Source organism: Acipenser ruthenus, chromosome 9, assembly GCF_902713425.1.
Source record: "Acipenser ruthenus chromosome 9, fAciRut3.2 maternal haplotype, whole genome shotgun sequence".
In the NCBI taxonomy this organism is placed as follows: Eukaryota; Metazoa; Chordata; class Actinopteri; order Acipenseriformes; family Acipenseridae; genus Acipenser; species Acipenser ruthenus.
The window spans coordinates 37928489-37951204 of record NC_081197.1 but is presented as its reverse complement, the minus strand read 5'-3'; the positions used below and the strand labels follow the sequence as shown (position 1 = coordinate 37951204).

The 22716-nt window shown below is 38.1% G+C and overlaps 1 protein-coding gene across 4 annotated transcripts; it reads right to left on the bottom strand.

Moving 5' to 3' along the window:
* Nucleotides 1–654: 654 nt before the first annotated feature.
* Nucleotides 655–14511, bottom strand: LOC117406381 (cell surface glycoprotein CD200 receptor 1-B-like). Of its 4 annotated transcripts, none has more exons than XR_009329492.1 (5): nucleotides 13855–13902; nucleotides 12588–12929; nucleotides 7177–7276; nucleotides 4708–4756; nucleotides 655–3897 (listed from the first exon to the last, which is right to left on the bottom strand). XR_009329492.1 is itself a non-coding variant. In XM_034010385.3 (5 exons), the coding sequence occupies exons 1-5, from the start codon at nucleotides 14354–14356 to the stop codon at nucleotides 3808–3810; spliced, it is 642 nt and encodes a 213-aa protein (XP_033866276.1). In that variant the 5' UTR covers nucleotides 14357–14511; the 3' UTR covers nucleotides 655–3807. The 4 variants fall into 4 exon arrangements, 3 of the variants coding, with proteins under 3 accessions (XP_033866276.1, XP_033866277.1, XP_058885924.1); XM_034010385.3 differs by lacking the exon at nucleotides 13855–13902 and adding an exon at nucleotides 14296–14511; XM_034010386.3 differs by lacking the exon at nucleotides 13855–13902 and adding an exon at nucleotides 14296–14511 and having other exon boundaries at nucleotides 655–3642.
* Between the last annotated feature and the right edge of the window lie 8205 nt (nucleotides 14512–22716).

The window sequence follows — 22716 nt, the reverse complement described above, 5'->3', positions numbered from 1 at the left end:
CTGATGTAACTATCACTGACACTTATCTGCTGTATCATTGAATTGTATTTTGTCACACTTGTACTTGCTTGAACCAAAGTCATTGTATTTATCTTGCTCTTAATTGTATTATTACTTGTACTGTGATACTTGAAATGTATTTGCTTTCGATTTTAAGTCGCCCTGGATAAGGGCGTCTGCTAAGAAATAAATAATAATAATAATAATTTTATTACAATCAAAGTGGATCTGCTTCGTGGAAATGGACCCACTTCAGTTCTCTACCAAAAGGCAAAATAAATCTGCTTTAAATCTGTCCTATTTTGCAAATGCTTAAATTGCAGAAATTGTTTGATTTGATGCTATGTAAAAGAAGCTGCAAACTGCAAAGCTTCACAATTCTCACAGTTTCTCAAAATACACACAGCGCCTTAGGGTTAGATTTAATCTACCTGTGTACTAACATATTTCACAAAAGATATTGAGGAACAAGTATGTACTTGGGGGATAACTAATGCAGTATGTTATAGTAGGCTAATTATAAGACACTTTTTTACAGTATGTAACTGTGGCAAAGTGGCTGCTGAGTGGAAACAGGTGCAGAGGTGATGCAGTGCAGGAATAATCACACAAAGGACCCTGTAATCCGGTTTGGAAACAGGGGTCTTTATTTTATATAAATCCCAGTCTGGTGACCAAACAATAATCCTCCGACAAAACACACCAATGTGTAAAGCTTGGCAGGAAATGATAATAATGGTTTACAAAAACCCAATAAATAATAACACGTTATCCACCCCACAATAATACTAAACACAATCACCAGTCCGGGTGTGTGCAGTAGTGCTCGAGGTGGGTGATACAAATAAACAGTGGCTGTGGTTTTGTTGTTCCGGGTAGTGCTGGCCCAAGGCGACAGCTCCGGAGACGTGTTAGCCGTCCAGTGAATTCACAAAACAAAAGACAATTACTAACAATGCTACAAACAAACAAAACACTCACAAACTATTGCTGCTGCTAAGTATGCTATTAATTAATAGTTTATGTGATCTTTCTAACGAGTATCTAATTATTCTCGCTTTGTATTAAACCGTGCAAATACTGCAGCCACAAGTTGTGGTTTGCATCTTACAATACACCCAAACTATGGGTTCAAGTGCTACAGCAATGTGGCAGGAAGAGGAAACTAAAGAATAATATTTAAGCGATCGGGCCCGTCGATGAAGGTTCTACCTTGTGGTATAACTTGCATCATTATAAATTCTGATTTGTCAACTTTGTAACTTGTATGTAAAATACAAAAGACCCTCCAGTAATGAGCCCACTATCAGGCATCCATCAAAATTATATCTGCTGTCTTACCCACCATAAATACAATGACTTGTAAGAGGGAGATGCAACTTTACAAAGCACATGTCAGGAATGATATTTGCAGACTGTAACAAATAAAACGTGGGGTTTACTAATCACTTCAAATATATTCCCAGTTCTCAATTTTGGTTCCTTAGTTGTTTGCGCATTTTTATTCATGGTTCCTAATTTAATCATTATGAATCCAGTAGTTGTAATCACTATTTGTATTGCTTCTTAAAGGTGTAGTATCCTATAGGATTGATTTTTTAACACATTAAACAGCTTTTTAATAAAGTTAGCAGTATAATATAATATAAAAAGACAATTACTAACAGTGCTACAAACAAACAAAACACTCACAAACTCTTTTCAATACAATTCAGAGGGAATCTCTCCCGGTCCTTCCAGTCAGTTCCGTAACTGGCACTGAAACCAAGCGAAGGAAAAGATTTACTCTGTCCCTTTTATGCTATCATGCATGACCCCTTGGTAAACGATTGCAGCTGTCTCTGCTGTCTGCAGCTGCTACATATTTTCCCTTCCGGGTCAATACGTTCCTGCAACAGATCAATACGTTCCTGCAACAGAGTCTCGCCTTCTTCCAGACTGACCAACTTCCCGCTTGCAAATGACATCCACAACCTCTTTGTTTGAAAAAAAAAATCCCTTAAAAGATTTTTTCTAGTTGCATATTTTCTTCATTTTCATAGTTTGAAATGTACTTAAGACCTACATTCATTGTCAAATTATATTACTGAGTTATGATAGATATAGAGCAGATCACCATTAAAAAACGTTCCTTCAATGTATGTGTCTTATAGGTGGGGAACCCAGTCATCATTAGTCTCGTAGCCAACATTTAAACCTGTAAGTATTATTGCATGAACTGATCAATAATTATATTATTTTATATACAGTTTGGACAAGAAAAACAGAAACCGGGGTCATTGTAATGATTTTAAAAGCATTTATATGTATATTTGGGTCCTAGTTCTTCCACAAAGTAGATTCTCACTTACCCATATTGTTATATGTTAAGTGCAACTCCAAATCCACTCAAGTCTGTTTTATAGGGAGCTTATTTTTATTGAATGTGTCCATATCATTACTACAGTAATGATCTTGTTTTTCTTGAGACCTGAGCAAGTCTCACATGTCTTTAAAAATAATATCTTTTTAGAAGGCCACAATTGCATGAGCTAACAGGAAACCAAAATAAAAAAGCAACAGTCTCATACCAAAACCCACTACTAATATATATATATATATATATATATATATATATATATATATATAGGTTGAATTTGAGGTGGTGCTCATGCAAACAAGCCTGTCTTTCTTGTGCCCTGCTCACTTGTGGTGTGTGTAGTTCCTGTTTGCTGTGTTATCAACATTGATGTATTACATGCCAATATATCATTCAAAACACTACATTAAAAAACACTTGCCAATGTTTAAAAACCGTTGATACATACACATTCACAATAATAATGAAACTACACCCATACACTTTACATATATATATACACTTCTGTCTATAATGGACAGTCCCATTTTTTAGTAGAAATTTGGGAATAAAGGAGCTGCATTGAACAGGCCCCCAACTCTTTTTGCAGTCGAGGAGCTTGAATAGTCGAGATGGCATGATTCCATATTTTCTAATTTTTCTTTTACATATATACAGTAAGATCAAGTCTTTTTATTATGGGTCCCTGAGTGGCTCACTTGGTAGAAGCACAGCCATGTGGTGTGCGGGTGAGTCATTATTATTATTATTATTTATTTCTTAGCAGACGCCCTTATCCAGGGCGACTTACAATTGTTACAACATATCTCATTATACATTATTTCACATTATACAGATATCACATTATTTTTACATACAATTACCCATTTATACAGTTGGGTTTTTATTGGAGCAATCTAGGTAAAGTACCTTGCTCAAGGGTACAACAGCAGTGTCCCCCACTGGGGATTGAACCCACAACCCTCCGGTCAAGAGTCCAGAGCCCTAACCGCTACTCCACACTGCTGCCGAGTCATACAGCGAGCATTACATGGGCTCTGGTGCTCCCATGTGTTAGGCAGGCAAAACCGGCAGGGACTGTTTCTCCTCATTGCGCTACAGCAAACCCTGCTGGTCAGGCACCCAGTGAGCTCAAAGGCAGACACCTGCAGGGTTGGACTTTGTCCTCCAGAGGTCAGTAGCTCACTGACATCCACTCTTGAGTGAAAAAGGAAGTTTGCTTGGTCGTGGGATCAGAGGACACCCACTGAACCCTTGGATTTCCTGAGCCATGTGGGTAATTGCTGCGGTGAGAGGAAAAGCGATTGGGCATTTCAAATTGGGAGAAAATTGGGAGAAAATGGGGGGGGGGGATTATAATTTGACTTTCTGTTACTTCAAAGAGAATACAATTTGTTACTTGTGAATAAAAATCCAAGGTAAAGTTTGATTAACTGCTGTGGTTTAGGTTATTCCATTTCACACACATCTTCTTCTCGGCTGTAGATGTAGTTCACCTTTTCCACATACAATTCATACGGTTCAAATTCTTCACACTCCTAAAACAAATACATTTATTTACAGTATATCCCATATTTATAATATACATAAATAATTGTAACAGATCATAAACCATCAAAAGAAATACAGGAAAAATTGTAGTTTTAAAAACATTTTTACACAGTTAAGTTGACAAAAATCTTGTTTTATTATGCAACATGAAAATATCTGCTTACTATAAGCCAGCATTTTGCTTTCTTCAAGGGCTAGATGCCTATTTCTGTATTCCTTCTCTCTGTGCTAAAATAATGAAATTGCACCAACGGCATGAAAATTAACAAAACACTCCTTTATTCACCAGCTCAACATACTGGAGACTAGGGGCAATTTTAGGATCTAACAAATTTGTCACAAAGCATTTCTTTAAAACAAAACAAAGCTTAAATAATACCACCTCTGACAAGCATAGCAAATAACAGATATAGTAAGCTGGTGAATGTTAAATGTTTTCAATCAAAATATTTGGGATTTAATTGAATATAAACAATTCTGATGATCTCCTATAGTGCTTTGGATTGGTTTTATAATCACTGAAAACTATTCCAGAATGATAAAGAAATGAAAGCAATTCGTTTTACCTGAAACTGTGTTGAAATCTTCTATTTTTTGCAAACTCATTGATTCTCTTGAACACTACTTTTGATTGGTTATACTGTCCAAAAACAACCTATCACACCATTTTTTATTAGGAATAGGGAACATAAACACTCGAAGGAAATAATTTGCTGTCCATAGAAGGCGACCATATTAATAGGTCTACTGTTGTGGCTTGTATACTTGGGCAAAGTGTTCAGAAAAAGGTTTCTTACGTGTTTGTTGGATGGCATTGTTGCAGGAATGGCTGACTTACAGCAGCTTCTGTGGGACAATACAAATACATGCTGTAAGCAGTGTGTAGAGGCTATCATGCAATAGACTTGAAAAACTGAGGGACAAAACCAGGATTCAAATCAGTCTAATTTCTATTAAAACTCGCCGTCTTTGCACGCAGGATGCATTGGTACATAGGTACAAAATCAAACTTGAATCGAATAAATGAATAACCATGAATGTCATTAGCACTATTTTTCTAAGAGGAGAAAAACAACAATTAATGAAACACACAACTGAGGAATACATTCAAGAGCACTTAGTTATATTTCAGAAAGAGGAGATGTGATACCTTTTATTGGACTAACTAAAAATTAATCACATGCTTTCAAGACATCAAGGTCTCTTCTTCAGGTGAAAGAGAGATTGAGGTTTACACTCAAAGGTGGCATCAGAACTTTAACAAAAAGAACCCATTTTGAATCACTACAATTCTAATGTAAGGAAAAAAGCTGTATAATAAACAATGACAATGTATATACAGTATTACTTCAATTTGTGCCGCGGCGTTTATTTTAAATTGATCAAAATGACTGTGACCCTTTTTTTTTTTTTTTTTTTTTTTTAAATTTAGTCGTCGCCAATTATTTTACCCCGATTTTCACCCCACTTTAGCATGCCCAATTATTATCTGTATCCCTGGCTCACCGCTCACAACCCCCGCACCGACTCGGGAAACGGAGGCTGGAACATGCGTCCTCCGAAACGTGCTCCTGCCAAGCCGTCATTTTTCGCACTGCAGATCCACAGCAATGCCACCAGACCTATAGTGCCGGAGGACAACACAGATCTGGCGGCTCCGCTGCAGAGCCACAGGCGCCCTATCGGCCACAGGGGTCGCTGATGCGTGGTGAGCCGTCGATTCCCCTGCCGACCTAAGCCCTCCCTACCCGGGCAGCGCTCAGCCAATTGTGCGCCGCCCCCTAGGAACTCCCGGTCACTGTCAGCTATGACATAGCCTGGATTCGAACCTGCGATCTCCAGGCTATAGGGCACATCCTGCGAGGAGCGCCTTTACTGGATGCGCCACTCGGGAGCCTGACTGTGACCCTTAAACGAGGGCGGCGATTATACGAGGGCAGCCTTTATTAATAACTATGCTTTACAAACGCTGCAATATTTTATTAAATGGTTTAAGGCATTTTAGAAAAGGCGCCATGAGAGGCTCCGATCTGCAGCACTATACTCTTGTGTGTTTTTGGGGCTTGAATACAGTACATTTACGGACAGTTAACGAGAGCCTATTAGATGGTAGTTGGGAGGTCAGGGGAGGACTGTGCCAGCGAATCAGGAGTGTGTATTGGTTGCTATGGGGCGGGACAATAAGAGGAGAGAGAACAGTAGTTGTGTGATGCAGTTGTTTTCCTTAAAAATATATTTATATAAATATATATATATATATATATATATATATATATATATATATATATATATATATTACCTCTGAATACCGGTTTGATTTCTGTTAAAACTAAAGTAAATCCTACTCGGTTATTTCTTTTTTCTCACTGTAAGAAAAAAGAATAATATAAATATATATTTGTACAGGACTGAGTAAAATTCCGATCCAGATAGCGCTGAGTGACCGGCAAAGCTCTAAGTTCCTCTGAGGACGAGGTAAACAGACAGGACTTGTTTTACCCCTGCTATGTTGGCACTGAACTCTGCTGAGGGAAAATAGGACGTGAAGAATTGCTGTGCTGTCTGTCGGGGCTGTACTGGAAAATAACATTTGCTTACCAATATTTTCTTGGAAACGCCTCTCCTGTCCTAGCTTATTATCCGGAGCAAACTATTACCGGCACTCCTATTGGCAACCATTTCAACATGCCGAACCATTATTTGCATGATCTGACAGTTCTTGTTTTAAAGGGCAATTTCAAAAACACACAAGACAAGAGAACTTGGGAACTTAAATTTATAACATTCCTGGACTCAGAAAAAAAGGGGGGCTCAATAGGGATACTGGTTTATAGTACTTGTGTATATACATTGCATATATATATGTATGTATATGTGCATATGTATGTGTATTTTATATATATATATATTTTATTTTTACATATATATATATATATATACTGTATATATATTCATTGTTTATTATACAGCTTTTTTCCTTACATTAGAATTGTAGTGATTCAAAATTGGTTATTTTTGTTAAAGTTCTGATGCCACCTTTGAATGTAAACATATCTCTTTCCTACTTTCACCTGAAGAGACGTTGAGGTCTCGAAAGCTTGTGATTAATGATTGTTTAGTTAGTCCAATAAAAGGTATCACATCTCCTTCTCTTTGTCTATCATCCCTGAACTAATACGGCTACCATTTCATCTATCATATTTCAGAAATAAATTGCATTTTTATAAAAGCCTGTTTAAAGAAAACTGAGAAAAACACATGCTTACCTGAGTGCAGCTAAAAGTATTCTCTTGAAAAAGAAAGAAGTAATAAGTATCATTATTAGAAAAGCCAATATTGCTGAAAGAATGGTAACCAATCCTGAATCTACAAGAAAAAGATAAATAAACTCAATCACTTTAGTGAACACAGGTGTTACAGACAAATATTACACATGTGTTTATTTGTGTCACTGTATTGCAATCTTTCCCATTACTTAGGTAACATTTCCCTTTACCAGGGTAACATGCACTTTCCCTGAACCTGGTTAGCAACTCCCTTTATGAATAGGTAGATACCTTTAAGAAACCTACTTCAATGCTAAAGGAAAAATCAAGTTCCTGAGAAGCTTTGCAAGCAAGAGTAATAGTTTGCATTAGAACTCCATTTAATTAAGTTTAAATTATAGCAAACAGTATGGGACCTATTCATAAAGCATGTCTATAGTTGCATGCACTTAAGTGTGCTCTGAATTGTAGACATGGCTAACCAAAATACAATAGAATTTGTTAGACAATGGTAGGGCTTGTTTGTCTTGTTTTAAGCTCTTTTAGTAACTTTTATGCAAATATGCAATCTTTCTTATTTTGTTTTACTTTTCTTTATGACCAATTTAAAAAAAGCACTTCAAATTTACTATTATAAAAAATGTATGTATATATATATAGAGAGAGAGAGAGTTTTTTTTGGCCATTTATTAGTATATTAACCCTTCATTAGCGGTAATGAGATGCAAACACACCCATGAATTACCCAGGATCACCTCACTGCATTTGATAGCTGCATTATTACAGCATCCTGCTTATCTGCTGCAGCACACTATTCAAAACTATGATTTTATTATTCTTTATTTTTGATACTTGTGTCTTTTGATGTGTCTTTTGAATACTGTTGGCCACCACTATAATGCAACTCCTGTATACCAACAGAATAGATGTGATTCTAAACATTGGTTTAACCCTGCCTATTCAGTTTGCCCTATGCATTCAATTTCTAATTTTAGAGTGATACAAACATAAAACTGTGCAGCTATACACGTGTATAATACATTCCTTTCCAGCACTGTACTTAATACATCCATCATTTACAGTATCATGCTACAGTACAGCATTCAAAAATATGATTTGATTATTTTTCTGTCTTCCGTGGATTGTCTTACAGACTCTAGACAATTTGGAGTAAATGTGCCTCCATTTACCAGGCTGATAACTGTGCTAGTTGTTGGGATTATTTAATATTTTTTGAAGGATCGAGTAATATTTTTTGAAGGATTTATTTCTTTCTTTTTTGTTATGAATGCTTTGTTATGTATGTTTTGGCTGAAAAGACTGAAGATGCACAGTGTGACTATATTGAAGCACAGGTATTTGTTTACACTATTTGTTTAGGTTTATTTATTAGATTTTTTATATGAGTTTCTATATACAATATAATATTTATTTTATTAGCTTATCTTAGGGCGTTTGATCGAGTGAAATTTCTTTCCAAATTTGGGTGAATGCTTTTTTAAAAATCGGGTAGAATTATTTAATGAAAAAAATCAGGTGAAATCAGGTGGATTTTTTATATATACAATCAAGAAAGAATAAATAAATAAGTAAATAAATAAAGTTAGAAATCAGGTTTTATTTAGAAAGAAATAAACAAATGCTTAAGCACAAAGTACATTTCCACACATTGGTGTATGCAAACATTTGACGGCATCTATCTCTCCCTCACACACACACTGTATATGCAGGCATTTCTCCATTCCGTTTTATTTTGTAGTGGAGTTGCAAGTATAATTGCACTTCCGTTGATACTTCCGTAACCCTGGTTCCCTGAAAGAGAAGACGACCACCAATAACATTACGTATGGGATATACCTGCCCATTGGGTAGGTATTGCTGAGCTCTCTATACCAGAGCTGCCGATAGGCCCCTTCCTGGGATGACGGACTCGATCCCGCCCACCGAGGGGATACAACTCTCATCCAAAGGAAGCCACTTCTCTTTTTCCAACGAACCCGTGAGGGTGACCGATGCAACCTCGTGGTTGGTGGTCTTCTTCTCTTTCAGGGAACCAGGGTTATGGAAGTGGCCTAACATTCCCTTTCAATTCGAAGACGACCACCAATGACATTACGTATGGGATAATGTATACCAGAGCCGTTGCGAGGGAGAAGGAACGGCAGCATATGAGGGACGCACAAGCGCGGTCTAACCCAGAGGTTAGCGGTGTGAACTTATACCCTCAAGGACCCTTGCGCCTACAGAAGGCAGGGCCTACCACATTAAGACGGTAGAACCTGGAGAAAGTATGCGGCAAAGCCCAGCTAGCTGCAGTACAAATATCAGACATCGAGGCACCTTTGAAGAGGGCCCAAGATGTAGCAAACCCTCTAGTGGAGTGTGTGGCTACCCTACCAGGTGGGGGCAAGCCAGCACTATTATATGCAGTCGAGACTGTATCCACAACCCAATGTGACAGATGCTGCTTAGAGAGGGGTTGTCCTAGGGTCCGTGTCCCGTGACAGACGAAGAGCTGGTCAGATTGATGCAGAGCTCTTGTCCTATGTACGTAGCATCTCAATACCCGCACTGGGCAGAGGAAATTTAATCTCTCATCCTCCATTGAAGCAAACGGAGGTGGATGGAAGGACTCCAATTCCACAGACTGATTAACGTGGAAGGCTCTGATCACCTTGGGGAGGAAAGCAGGGTTGGTGCGCAGAGACACCCTGATGCCATCCTCCCAAATACGCATGCAGGTGCTGTGCACAGACAGCGCCTGCAGCTCACTGACCCGTTTAGCGGAGGTGATAGCCAAGAGGAAGGCTGCCTTCATAGACAGGCACTTCAGCTCTATAGAGTGTATGGGCTCAAACAAGTCCTTCGTGAGAGCCTCCAGTACAATATTAAGGCTCCATTTGAGGAGAACAGTTCTCCTAGGAGGGCGTAATCACTGAGCGCCTTTAAGAAAACGGGTAGCCAAAAAATGCACGCCCGGACCCATTGAATCTACAGGGGCATGGCAAGCAGAGATAGCTGCTAAAAACACCTTCAAGGTGGAAGGTGACCTACCAGCATCAAGCAGTTCTTGTAGAAACTGTAAGATGACTGGCATAGGGCAAGATATGGGGTCATAGCTTCTAGCCAGACACCAAGCCTGGAAATATCTCCACCTTTATAGGTATATAAAGACCTAGTGGAGTCTGCCCTAGCGCTCTGCAACATACCCACAACCACATTGGATAGGCCTAGGGCTAACCAAGAGATCCAAGGAGATCCATGCGAAGTAGAATCTCCCAGGGCTGGTCGTGCAACAGCTGGCACAGGATTGAAAACCAGATTCTCCTGGACCACTTGGAGAACTCACACTTTCTCTAACCGGACCTTTAAGAGAAAAGCCGGGAGCAGCGGTATAGGCGGGAAAGCGTACAAAAACGCTTTGGGCCATTCGTGCGCTACGGCGATTACGCTGAGTGGACCACCTAAGCGGTGGAGGGAGTACCATAGGGGGCAATGCGCCGTCTCTGCTGAGGCGAAGAGATCGACCTGCGCTTTCCCGAACCGTTTCCAAATGCACTCCACTATCTGATGGTGGAGTCACCACTCTGATGGATGCAGGCCGCTCCTGGAGAGGAGGTCCGCTGCCCATCTCACTGCTCAGGGAACGTGCATCGCCCTTAGGGACAGCAAGTTCCTCTGAGCCCATGTCAATAGCCTGAAGGCCATGCGATGCAACTCCGTGGACCGTAGGCCACGCTGGTGGTTGACATATGCCACCACTTTCTTGTTGTCCGTCCGGATCAACCCATGCGTACCACTCAGCACCGGGAGTAAGTGGTGGAGAGCAAGGGATACCACTTGCAGCTCCAGCATGTTTATGTGCAGGGATGTCCAGCAGTCCGGCCAGGATCCGCGTACTCCTCTGCCTTCCCAGACCACTCCCCAATCCAAGTTGGAGGCGTCTGTCGTCACCACTTGGCAGTACAACACTACTCCCATTCGCACACCTTCGCGCAGGTGAGAGGTTGTCCTCCACCAGCGTAGGGCTGCCAAGCACGCATGAGACACAATCAGCCATCAGACACAATAGTTTCTGGCACAATAGGAGAGTGACCTGCAATCCCTGTTGAAACAGTGAGAGGCAACCCTGGATAGCTGCAACTCTGTTGTCCAACAGGTATGCATGCATCGTAATGGAGTCCAGCTGGAGCCCCAAGTACGAAGTACACTGCACCCGTGTAAGCCGACTCTTTGCATCGTTGCTGGCGAGGTCTACCATGCAAGTGAGGAGGCCGATGAAAGACAGAAAGGCAAAAAGGCTCTGTCATTGATTCCGGGAAAGCAACGAGCCAGCTTTCAGCATGAATGCAAGGGAAATACAATCGACTCGAGAAGCTCTTTTCTATCAACACGCTCAGCTCAACACAGACGTCTTCCCATACCGTCTTGAAGGAAAAAGAGAAGTGGCTTCCTTTGGACGAGAATTTTATCCGGGACCGAGTGCATTATCCCAGGAAGGGGCCTACCGGCAGCTCTGGTATAGAGAGCTCAGTAATAGCTACCCAATGGGCAGGCATATCTCACACATAATGTCATTGGTGGTTGTCTTCGAAATGAAAGGGAACTAAACAACTTTACTCAATGTTGTTTCACAAAGAGGAATGATTGACTGTCACATCTAAATGCTCTTAGATGCGCTTAAACAGACTCATAAAACAATTAACTGGGAAGAAAAGTGTGCAAATAAAGAAAAAAACTTTAAGGCTATATTGCTGTAATTTTGCTTAATGAAACTGAACGTTATCCTTTACACCACTGGCTAATTAACCAGTGTGCAGTTGCAATCGATTAGAATTGAATGCACTTGTATAGACAAGAACATAGCTAAACACTGCTTCTCTTACATTTAAACGCATTTAGCTAAGAGTGTATAAATCATTTTTTGAATACTAGTTGCACTTTCGTTGAAAACCATTTTAGCCAGATTCGCTGAATTCCAATTTGCACTCTTAACCACGTCTGAAGTTAAACACCACGCCTTCTATGAATACTCACCTATATTTTGAACTACTCTAGAGTGGTTCACTATTTAAAGCCGTTAAATACACTGCTATATTTTGGGTAAGTTTGCATGAGACAAAATCCCTTTGCGCAGGGGATTTTCGAATGCTGCCTACTTGGTTCACAATGTTTAACAGATACTGTACACTGCTGAAATGAGTTCTTCTGGAACATGGTATATATACATAAGGACTTGCTTCTATAAATACTATAAGATTGTTTTTTATATTTTATAAACTTACATGTTGGTCTACATTTTTTATTGTTTACTTTGGTGTTTTTAATCGACTTAAACAGAACTTTCAGAGCCTAGACAAAGCACCAAAATGGTGGGTCAATACATTATTAGCGGGTGTTTTATCACTTACCTGACTCTGCAGGAGGCTCAATTCCATATTCAATAAAGGATACATTAAACTGCACTATGTCCATTCCACCATTGTAAGTCGACTGACATGTATAATTCCCTTCATCAGCATTATTAATATGTGATACATGAAGAAATGGTCTGTTTTCACTTGTATTCTGAATTGTTATTCTGTCTTCACAAGTGCTGTTTGCATCAGTCCGATCAAACCTAAAAGCAATCTGACATTCAGCTCCATTTGTCTTCCTTATCTTCCATGTTTCAAACATGATTTCACTCCATGTTCGATTAGTGCAGTGCAGAGAAACATCCTTCCCCAACTCAGTGGTTACCATTTGAATGTCTGTGTCAAAGAAAAGGAAAACCCTTATCAGAATATAATTGCTATTCAGCAGCTGTATCACATGCAGGTGTTCATAAATTTGCAATAAATGGTTTTTAGCTCGACACAGTAAAATACTTTTAAAGCATTACCAGTTATTTGTAGTGTTATATAAGTGTTATGTAAACTAACAAATTAGATTTAATATTGTCTTAACCTGTTGGTCACCTATTGTGTATAATACAGTAATAGTCATTTTTGTAAGCAGGTTCGTTAGAAATGTTAAAATATTGTTTTTGCATCACCCTATAGAATTAACTAATTTTTCTTCATAAAGTCAAATGAAACCTGCCAAGAAATTTTACGCTAACATACTGCAATACATACCACTTTCCATACTTAACGAAAAACTGGCAAAAATTGAAAAATGTGACATTTCAAAATCTAACATGAAATACTGTATACTATTATGGCTTCCGGTAGACTTTTGCGATATCTTTTTGTAATTTCTTTGATTTTAAATAAAGGATCTAAATTATGTTCACATTTTTTTTTTTTTTTTTTTTTTTTAAATTATCTCTCAAACCAAAAATTATAGGTGATGCAAAACTTTTGGCCATTGCTAATTATATATATATAAAATATACCCACATACATACACTATATATATATATATATATATATATATATATATATATATATATATATATATATTGTAATGAATTCACCTCTCTCGGGTTCGTTGCCCCTTTAAAACCAGTGACCCAACAGACACAAATGAATTTTTCTTGCGCGGTTGCGCTATTTTAATAAACACCAAAACAAAAATACAAAAACAAACACCTAGCTCTTTACGAGCACTAACTAACACACAGGAACTCCCTGTCTAACACGGGACAGCTACGCTGTTTCCCCGTCCTTACAAAAACCCCGGTTTAGCACTTACTCTAATTCAATGGCTACTCGGAGACAGCGCACCTCTCTGCCTCCTTCCACTCAGCAGCCCCGAGCAGACTGCCTGCTCTCCTTTTAAACTCCCCACCCGGAGCTAATTTTTAATAACGCCCAGGTGCGGATGATAATTAATAATAAAACAATTAAACAAAACAATTCAAACAATAAACCAATCAATCCACAACAAAAGTGCATTCTTCTCGCAGGGAGGTTTTAACCCCCTCCCTGCTGTCTCACCCAACCTGCTTCCTTACAATATATATATATATATATATATATATATATATATATACACACACACATATACACACACACAAACAATATATACATATATATAATTTAATCTTTTGTCAAAGAATCCTGCTGTTTTTAGATTTAAGATCCATTTTAAGTTGAAACAAACGCACCATATAAATAGGATGTTTTTCCTTACCTTCCGCAGAAATGGTCAACACCGAAAGTACAGTTAATATCGATATGCTGGTCACAGACATTTTCACAGATAATACCGATTTAAAATGTCATTATTTTTCTGTTGCAAAATATGCTTTGAATTGTGGGTGTAGATCTTCTCTATGTGACCTGCAGCTACTAAAACAAGTCGTGGTTTACAATGTACAGTGCAGACTAACTGCTTTACTGTACAGGTTCAAATATATACTTGTACAGTGTGCTAGGAAGAGGAAACAGAATAGTCTTTATATACCGCAAAAAAACGGTGTGTAAGTCCCCACCCCTTTTTGAGACAACAATTTTAGAAAAAAGCCTATAGGTTAGGACCCACTAAAACACCTAGAAAATAGACTTATACAAAAGTTTTTACACTATAACAAAGGGCTCTGTAGTACTGTACACTCTTTCTGGTTTCAAGGCTTTTGCTGGCAGCCTCCCATCCTTGTCTTTTTTTCATTTTCAGCTTTCATTAAAAAAAAAAATGTTTCCCATCTTTTAATATCAAACTAATGGAAAAAAGAACTCACCGGCGTTTACACCATTTGAACAAACTACGAAGGTGCATGCAGGTAAAGTTGACCTACAGTTATTTATTTCAATCTTTAACAGTACATTTTTTTTCTGTTTAAGACAACCTGGGATCCACGCAGAGTTTATAAAGACAATATTAATTTCTGTCTGTGCTTGTTTCACATTCATGGATATGTTATGTTCCAGTATCATTCAACACAGAATCTGAATCTTCCTTAAAAATAATGTAACACTTTAAAGGGTTCTGATAAAAGTTTATGTAGCACACTTTTTATTGCCTTGCCATCACAGAACTGAAATTCTTACCTTCAGCTTGTTTTCCACAACAGCAGTGCCAATGCACAGAGAGCTGTATTCACTCGCATTCTTTGACTAGAATTACTTGGTGATCAGTTTTTTGACTGATAACATGGTGATCAAATCTTTGACTACAATTACTTGTTTATCATTCAAGATTTGTATGATACCTGATTATATTCTGAAGACAGTGTGCTGCTACAAAGTTTTTCATTATTTCAAAATGTGAAACTATTATTGTAATGACCGTTGAAGTAAACACAAAGTCCCTCAGAAGGAAGCTGTGGTAATGTCACATGCTTTAACGCACAAAACTGGTAGAGAGCGAACTAGGTGACAAACAAAACACTGTTAACTGTGTACAGAAGTTGACCCTCCCATTTTCCTCTCTACAGGGTATTTTAGGATTCTGTGACACCAACTTTGACCACCCCCAGATGAACGTCCAAGGACCACAACACAGGTAAACAAGTTTCGATTTTTATTGCAGTGAATCGCCACAATAATCTATCAAAATAACAATCCCAACAAACTATAAATATGACATCTAAAATTACAATTTTTACTAAAACAATTGGATTATGTTAACACTTTCTAAAAACAAGTTCAAATTGTACAAATAGGCAGGGAGGGTCCCAGTGCTTCTCGACCATGAGAAGAGGGGCCGTAGCACAGAAAGATACAACCTTGTATCCAGGCTTGTATCTTGCCAGGCCAAAAATGCCCCTTGTCCTCTTCGCTATAGATTAGCCCCACACAGACAGGCCACGTCAAAACCCAGGGCCGGCTTCTCCCCGTCCCAAATGCTGTCCTGCTGGTCACTGTCCAACAGGGGGTCAGTCCAAAACCCCAGGCACCTGCAGTAACAAGCAAAAAGAACAAAACAAAGCCACCATCAGTGCAGTTCCATTGCAAAGCAATGTATCCCAATTTTAAGTTAATAATACTCCAGCAGGTTGTCTTGTATACAACCACCACAATAATTATGTACAATCAGTAAAATGCTATTTGACAACTACTTTATATAGTAGTAAAGTAAATATATGTGTTGTATTGTCACATAAAATGGTTTCCAATTGCACACTGAACATCATTAATCTAACCCTGCACACTTACCTGGAAGCAATACAGTCAAACAAAAGTAGTACTACTTGGTTGTAACTTCCCTTTATCCAACTTTTCCAGGTTCTTCCTGCAGTCTGTTCCTCCAGCAATTTCTCTCATCCACTTCCTGGTCTGGGTCCTTCAGCAACACTGTCTGCCCTGCACTGTGCTGATAATACACCTTTTATAGGCAGTTAGTAATCAGATGAGGTCATGGGTAACAGGTGATGCAATTAGGTTCCTCAGAATGTCAATCAGTTCTACCATTTGGTCACCAGTGTACTAATATTAAATACAACAAAATAGTAAACACACCGAGCAAAAACTGAACATTGTAAGTTATACAAAATAAAAACAACCAAATAATCATACAACTTTATACATTCACAGTACAACTTTATATATTCACAGTACAACCTTATACACTCACAGTACAACCTTATACACTCACAGTACAACTTTATACACTCACAGTACAACCTTATACACTCACAGTACAACCTTATACACTCACAGTACAACTTTATATATTCACAGTACAACCTTATACACTCACAGTACAACCTTATACACTCACAGTACAACTTTATATATTCACAGTACAACCTTATACACTCACAGTACAACCTTATACACTCACAGTACAACCTTATACACTCACAGTACAACCTTATACACTCACAGTACAACTTTATATATTCACAGTACAACTAAAACATGGTGCTTACTAATCACTTCAAATATATTCCCAGTTCTCAATCTTGGTTCCTTTGTTTGCACTTCTTTATTTGTGGTTCCCAATTGAATCATTTGCAAACCAGCAGTTGTACTGCTTCTTAAAGGTGCATATGTCGTGGGATTGACTTAACACACTATATGTTCAATTTAAAAAAAAAAAAACTATCTGTAAATGTATCTCTTTAGAAGGCCATTATTACATGAGCTAACAGGAAACCAGATTTAAAAAAAGCAACAATCTCATACTAAAACCCACTCCTAAAATAAAGTGTGACCTGTTTGTTCAGGTCTGTGGTATTACACAATAGACATACTCTGCTGTTTCAAGCTGCAATATATCACCCCTCAATTTGTGAGAACTGGTTGTACAGAAATTACAGACTGCTAACAAAATAATCCCAACACACTGTTATAAAACTATATATATATATATATATATATATATATATATATATATATATATATATATATATATATAATATATATATATATATATATATATATATAGTAAGTACCAGGGCGAGGTGCCCTGTACATTGTTTTGTTTATTTTTAGATCGGGGTCTCCCCCTCCACCCCGGTGCAGATTGTTTTGTGTTTGTTTATTTTTATGTTGGCGAAGCGCCGTATGTTTTGTTATTGTTTTGTTTAAATGACGGCGTAGCCGATTGTTTTGTTTAGCGTGGATGGGTAGCCCCATCCACAACATAATTAATAAACCCGTGCAGATTGTGGCAGAGGGGTAATAGGATGATTACTAATTAGTTAAACCCCTCGGCCATGATATAAAAAGCCTGCAGCTCTCAGCAGTCGGTGTTTGGTTGTTTTAGGTGCGTAGAGAGGAACGAAACGAAACGAAACGAAACGAAACGAAACGAAACGAAACAGAATAAAACGAAAATTAAAGAAAGATTTCAGGAACAGTGACAGCAACTGCCCAGCCTGACCTGGGATCGTATTATTTTGTGTTAGTGATTATTTTTGTTTAAACATTTTATTTTGCTCTGTGAGCACAGTGTGTTTTTGTTTAAATATTTATTTTACTTTTGTTATTAATAAAAACGGCAAACGCCACTTTAAACTGCAGTTCTTGCCTGGTGGTGTCAGTATTTTTTCCCTTCCTGCTTCTGCCTGACGTCAGACGACTCAGTCACTCTGTCACATATATATATATATGTATGTCTCAGTAATTGGAATAGAAATGTACATTTGCACAGCTTTTATTGTGCTCTTGGCTCGATTGAGATGGGATTCTAGTTTAACTATCCCCAAAATAATCCAAAGCCATTGGGCTTGAATTGCAATGAAGTAAAGCACTGGCTCAAAAAGTGACAGTTATAGCTCTTCATGCTAGACAAATGACAAAAAACTAAACAAGATCAACACACTGTTAGTCAACTTGTGAAAACAGACCAAGACTGGGACCTTTTTGATGCATGCCATTGGATGCAATTGATTGTGAGTTTTCAAGAGACCCAGCAGCATGTTAAGCTGTATTAAAAGTCTGTCAAATGCAATGTCCCCAGAGTGTGTATCACTGATCTTTTGAGGTATTTGACCACATGACTGACCATGATCAGCGCCTCGTTTCTATGTAGGATGCAGTGTATAACCGCAACTAAACATTGTGTGCTATACAAGTGGCATTTTTCCACTATGCATATGTGTCTTTTAGACAGAAAATGGTGAGACATGATACAGCTCGTCTTTCTGTGTCTGAAAATGTGTCATCTCTTATCAAGGGTGTGACTAGGGGGTTTGAGGTGTAAATGCATTGGTCTTTCCTGGCTACCTTTTATTTTGTGCTCATTTTTGGGTTTTACACTATGTTTTTACACATTTCAATAAATGCACTCTTTTCGTTTTCTGTACTTTTATGATCCAGACGTCTCTCGGCCTGTCACAAAGATAAACACAATTGTCTGGTGAAACGCTGAATGTAATGTTTTCACTATATCCACTGACATTCAAAACTGCAGCTTACTCTAACCAACATTCTGATCCTCTTGAAAAATGTAAAACCAAGCAAACTTTAGTGTGGATAAAGTTTCAAACAACCTTTCTCAAATAAATAACTTTAAATTAGCTTAAAGTACATCTGTTTTTTACTCAGTGGTATTAATTAGTTAGAACACTGCAAAAATAAAACGTAAAAAAAATGTTTCTGTGCCCATATTTTGTGATAAAAGCCAACATCTGATTGTCCTGTAATCTCTCAACAGTTAATTCAAATCCCAGCTCAGCCACTGACTCATTGTGTGACCCTGAGCAAGTCACTTAACCTCCTTGTGCGCCGTCTTTCGGGTGAGACGTAGTTGTAAGTGACTCTGCAGCTGATGCATAGTTCACACACCCTAGTCTCTGTAAGTCGCCTTGGATAAAGGCGCCTGCTAAATAAACAAATAATAATAATAATAATGATGACATTTTGAAACAGTCGTCTAAACTAATTAAGGATAACTTTGTAATTCTAAAATGAGTTATTTGTTTTTGATTGTTTAAGGTTTAGTATAGACATTTCTTATCAAAAATTCAAAAATAAACGTATTATAAAACCAGTATTAAAATCTTTAATGAGCTCATTGGTGTATTTAGTTTACACATTTGACTGGCTGCCTTAATTTGGATAATTAGGTTGCATGCTTACTGTTATGTTTCTTATATTAGTGGAATGATGGTACTTAAAAGGCCACTGATGAAATGCTGTGCTGCTGTGGTCCAATAGGACAAGATCACTGTAATTTCTGTTTTTAATATTATATATTGTAACATAGTCAAATTTCTAATGCAATTTATACATTACATTTGTACTACTGCTTTAGCACAGAGTTTGATAAGCTTTTAATTTTAGACTTGCCAGTGACTGCTCACACCACATGATCTCAAAGCATGATACCTATGCAATATTAGTCATTAGCAAACTCAAAGAGGGAAGAAGTAGTAAGGAGAAATGAGTAAACATGATCATACTGATACTGTACTAGCAGGACCACAGGGTTTACAGCAGTTATGTCAGAATCAGCTCACAAGTAATGTGCTGTATTTGCACCCATCAGGTCTTGGGTGCCACATTTGCATTCTTATTTGCTTTGCACATATCTGTCCCTATGCATGTCTGCTCTAGTGGCACACTTTAACCCTTTGCAAACATTACTAATTGACAACACGGGGGTGAATTGGATGTGTAGCATCCTCTTTGTGAGTTATTGGTGAGACATACAGGTTAACAGAGGACTGTTTGTGATGTAGCATATCATAATGTCTTTTTCCAAACATAATGTTCTTGTTGTAGGTAATTCCTTTGTGAGCCAAACTCTTCAATTCATATTTACAGAGCTGGAGAAATTTGGTAAGCTCGGCACTTTAAAAATCAACCCCAAATTAGGCAAAATTAAAAATATTTTAAATATACTTTTAAATTAAACAAACATGAATGTATTGCAGGTCAAAATTGATTTCAGGTAATACAATGCTCAATTTCTTTTTCTGGGAATAATATTTTTACTGTGGACCACTACTGTCCTCTGGTGAAAGTAAGATGAACTGCACTTAAGACATTTCTATTTCTATTGCCCCTCAGTATGTTATGTTACTATCATTCCAAACTGTTTGTGTATTAATATTGAGAGAGGGAGGCTAGTAAAATCTATAATGTTGTACTGTATGGACTTGTGTGGGTTTTATTGTTTTCAGTGTCTTGTACTATTTGCAGTCTTATAATCCAGGTCTGGCAATGGAACGTGAAACAAGCAATGTGATTGGTCGAGCAAGGTTCTAGCTGTCCGTATATTGGATGGATAAGCACAGTTGGAGCTTTGTCACATATTCGAAATCACTGCGCTGCATCACAGAATTTAAAGTACCAGTAGCCATCTTGTTTACAGTTACAGATGCACAGTAACTATAAAACTGAGTCACCAATTACCAGCAAAAAAAATAATAGTAAGTAGTAAGTAGAACAATTAAATGAACTGGAAGATAGCAAAACAGAAAAAAATACCAAAAAACTAAAAAAATCGCTGTCTTTCAGGACTGGCTGAAACAAAAAACAAATGGTCTCAACTGTGGAAAATGCTCATCTTAAGAAAATCTTTATAAAATACTAAGGAATTTCTATGGAAATGCCCATAGAGAAGAATATAACATTGCAAGCTACATTAGTCTCTGAGCTGGAATAAACCGCTGTCTAAATGAAAACAAAACTGGGGAATCTGAAAAAAATGAATTCAATGCCGTCTCAACTCCACCACCTGGTGGATCTTTTCAATGGCAATGTACAATTAAACACATCAAAAATAAAGATTGATATACTTTTGCATTTTCAATTATATTAATTTACTCAGCTTAACTTAGTGTGTAGTTCGAAATTATAAATGAGACTGCTTTATTTGCGTAAGGATATTTAATAAAAAAACAAATAATTTTTGGCCCTAAACATGATTTATGCTTTTTTTTTTTTCAAATCCACTGTTTGACCTGGATTGTAAATTCAAAAAGGCCCTTCAGGGTGTCCGTATATGTCCAATATACAGACTTTTCAGGGGTTGGACTTCTCGCCATCATCTTGTGCCGCACAAAGCGGAGACATTTGTATATTGGACATAAACCCTGTCAGGCCTTTTTGCATGCATATAGTTATAACATTTTAAATGATATAAACTGTTTGTGTGTGAAAGACAGTGATTTTTTCTAGAGTGGAGAATCATGATGCAGCTCGTCTTTCTGTGTCTGAAAATGTGTAATCTCTTGTCAAGGATGTGACTAGGGGGTATGAGGTGTAAAGAAAACAAATGCATTGGTATATTCTGTACAACATGGCCCCAACAATGTGCTGATCCATCCATTTATAAGCACATTTGCTATATGAAATATTTTTTCATAAATATGAGTGGGGTTGCCTTAACTCCCAAATCCATCAACCGTGTCTCAGTTGTTTCACTCCATCACAAGTGTATGCGTGGTTCTGCAGGAAGAGTGCAGCAGTCTCGTAAGATCCGCCTGTCAGTCATGGCGATGACAGAGAGGTGGGGAAGAGGATGTGTTGGCTTTCCCTTTCTCTGAGTGGCTGAGAGGCAGGCCTTGGGGGATTGCTCAGCCCATAAGAACTGCGCTTTGTTGTGCATTTGGGTGGCCAGAGAGTGGATACCCAGTGACGCTGGAGAAAGATGTCAGTGTAAAGAAAGAGCAGGCAAGCACGGCTGAGTTAGACAGCCTGCCTTAAAAGGAACAAAAAAGTAAAAAAAATAATAATTACGTACCTGAGGGGACGTGTGTAGTTATACGGGGAACTCTGGCCACCCCAGTGTATAGAAAATAGCGGAGCGCAGGTCGGAGGCCCGTATTGACCAGCTTAGTGGCAGTGGGGGCACTGTGTAAGCAGCACTTTTGTTTTGTAGTTTTATTACTGTGTTTTATTTTCCCTTTTTCTTTCGCCTTTTGTTTTCATTATTATTTCTGAGTATGTGCACTGGACTGTATACCAGTATTGGTAACACCGTGGTCCTGTTTACTGTCACCAGTATTCAGGCCACGGACAACAGCACCCTCTGCGGGTAAAAATAAATCTGTGCGCCTGAGCGGCGTTACAAATAAAACCTTCTGTTTCCCGTGTGTGTCAGTGAATTGCCCACCACCCTTCCACACTTGCATAAAGAGTATTTACAGACATACAATATTTACATTTACATTTACAATTCAAATGCATCAGATTTCAATAGTGCTTATATTCTAAT

Excerpts from the sequence above, each read along its gene's own strand:
- LOC117406381 (XM_034010385.3), bottom strand. The coding sequence starts at position 14,356 with ATGTCTGTGACCAGCATATCGATATTAACTGTACTTTCGGTGTTGACC. Across the intron at positions 4,757-7,176 it reads ATACTTTTAGCTGCACTCAG|AAGCTGCTGTAAGTCAGCCA; the intron begins GTAAGCATGTGT and ends ATTGTCCCACAG. Across the intron at positions 3,898-4,707 it reads CAATGCCATCCAACAAACAC|GAGTGTGAAGAATTTGAACC; the intron begins GTAAGAAACCTT and ends TATTTGTTTTAG.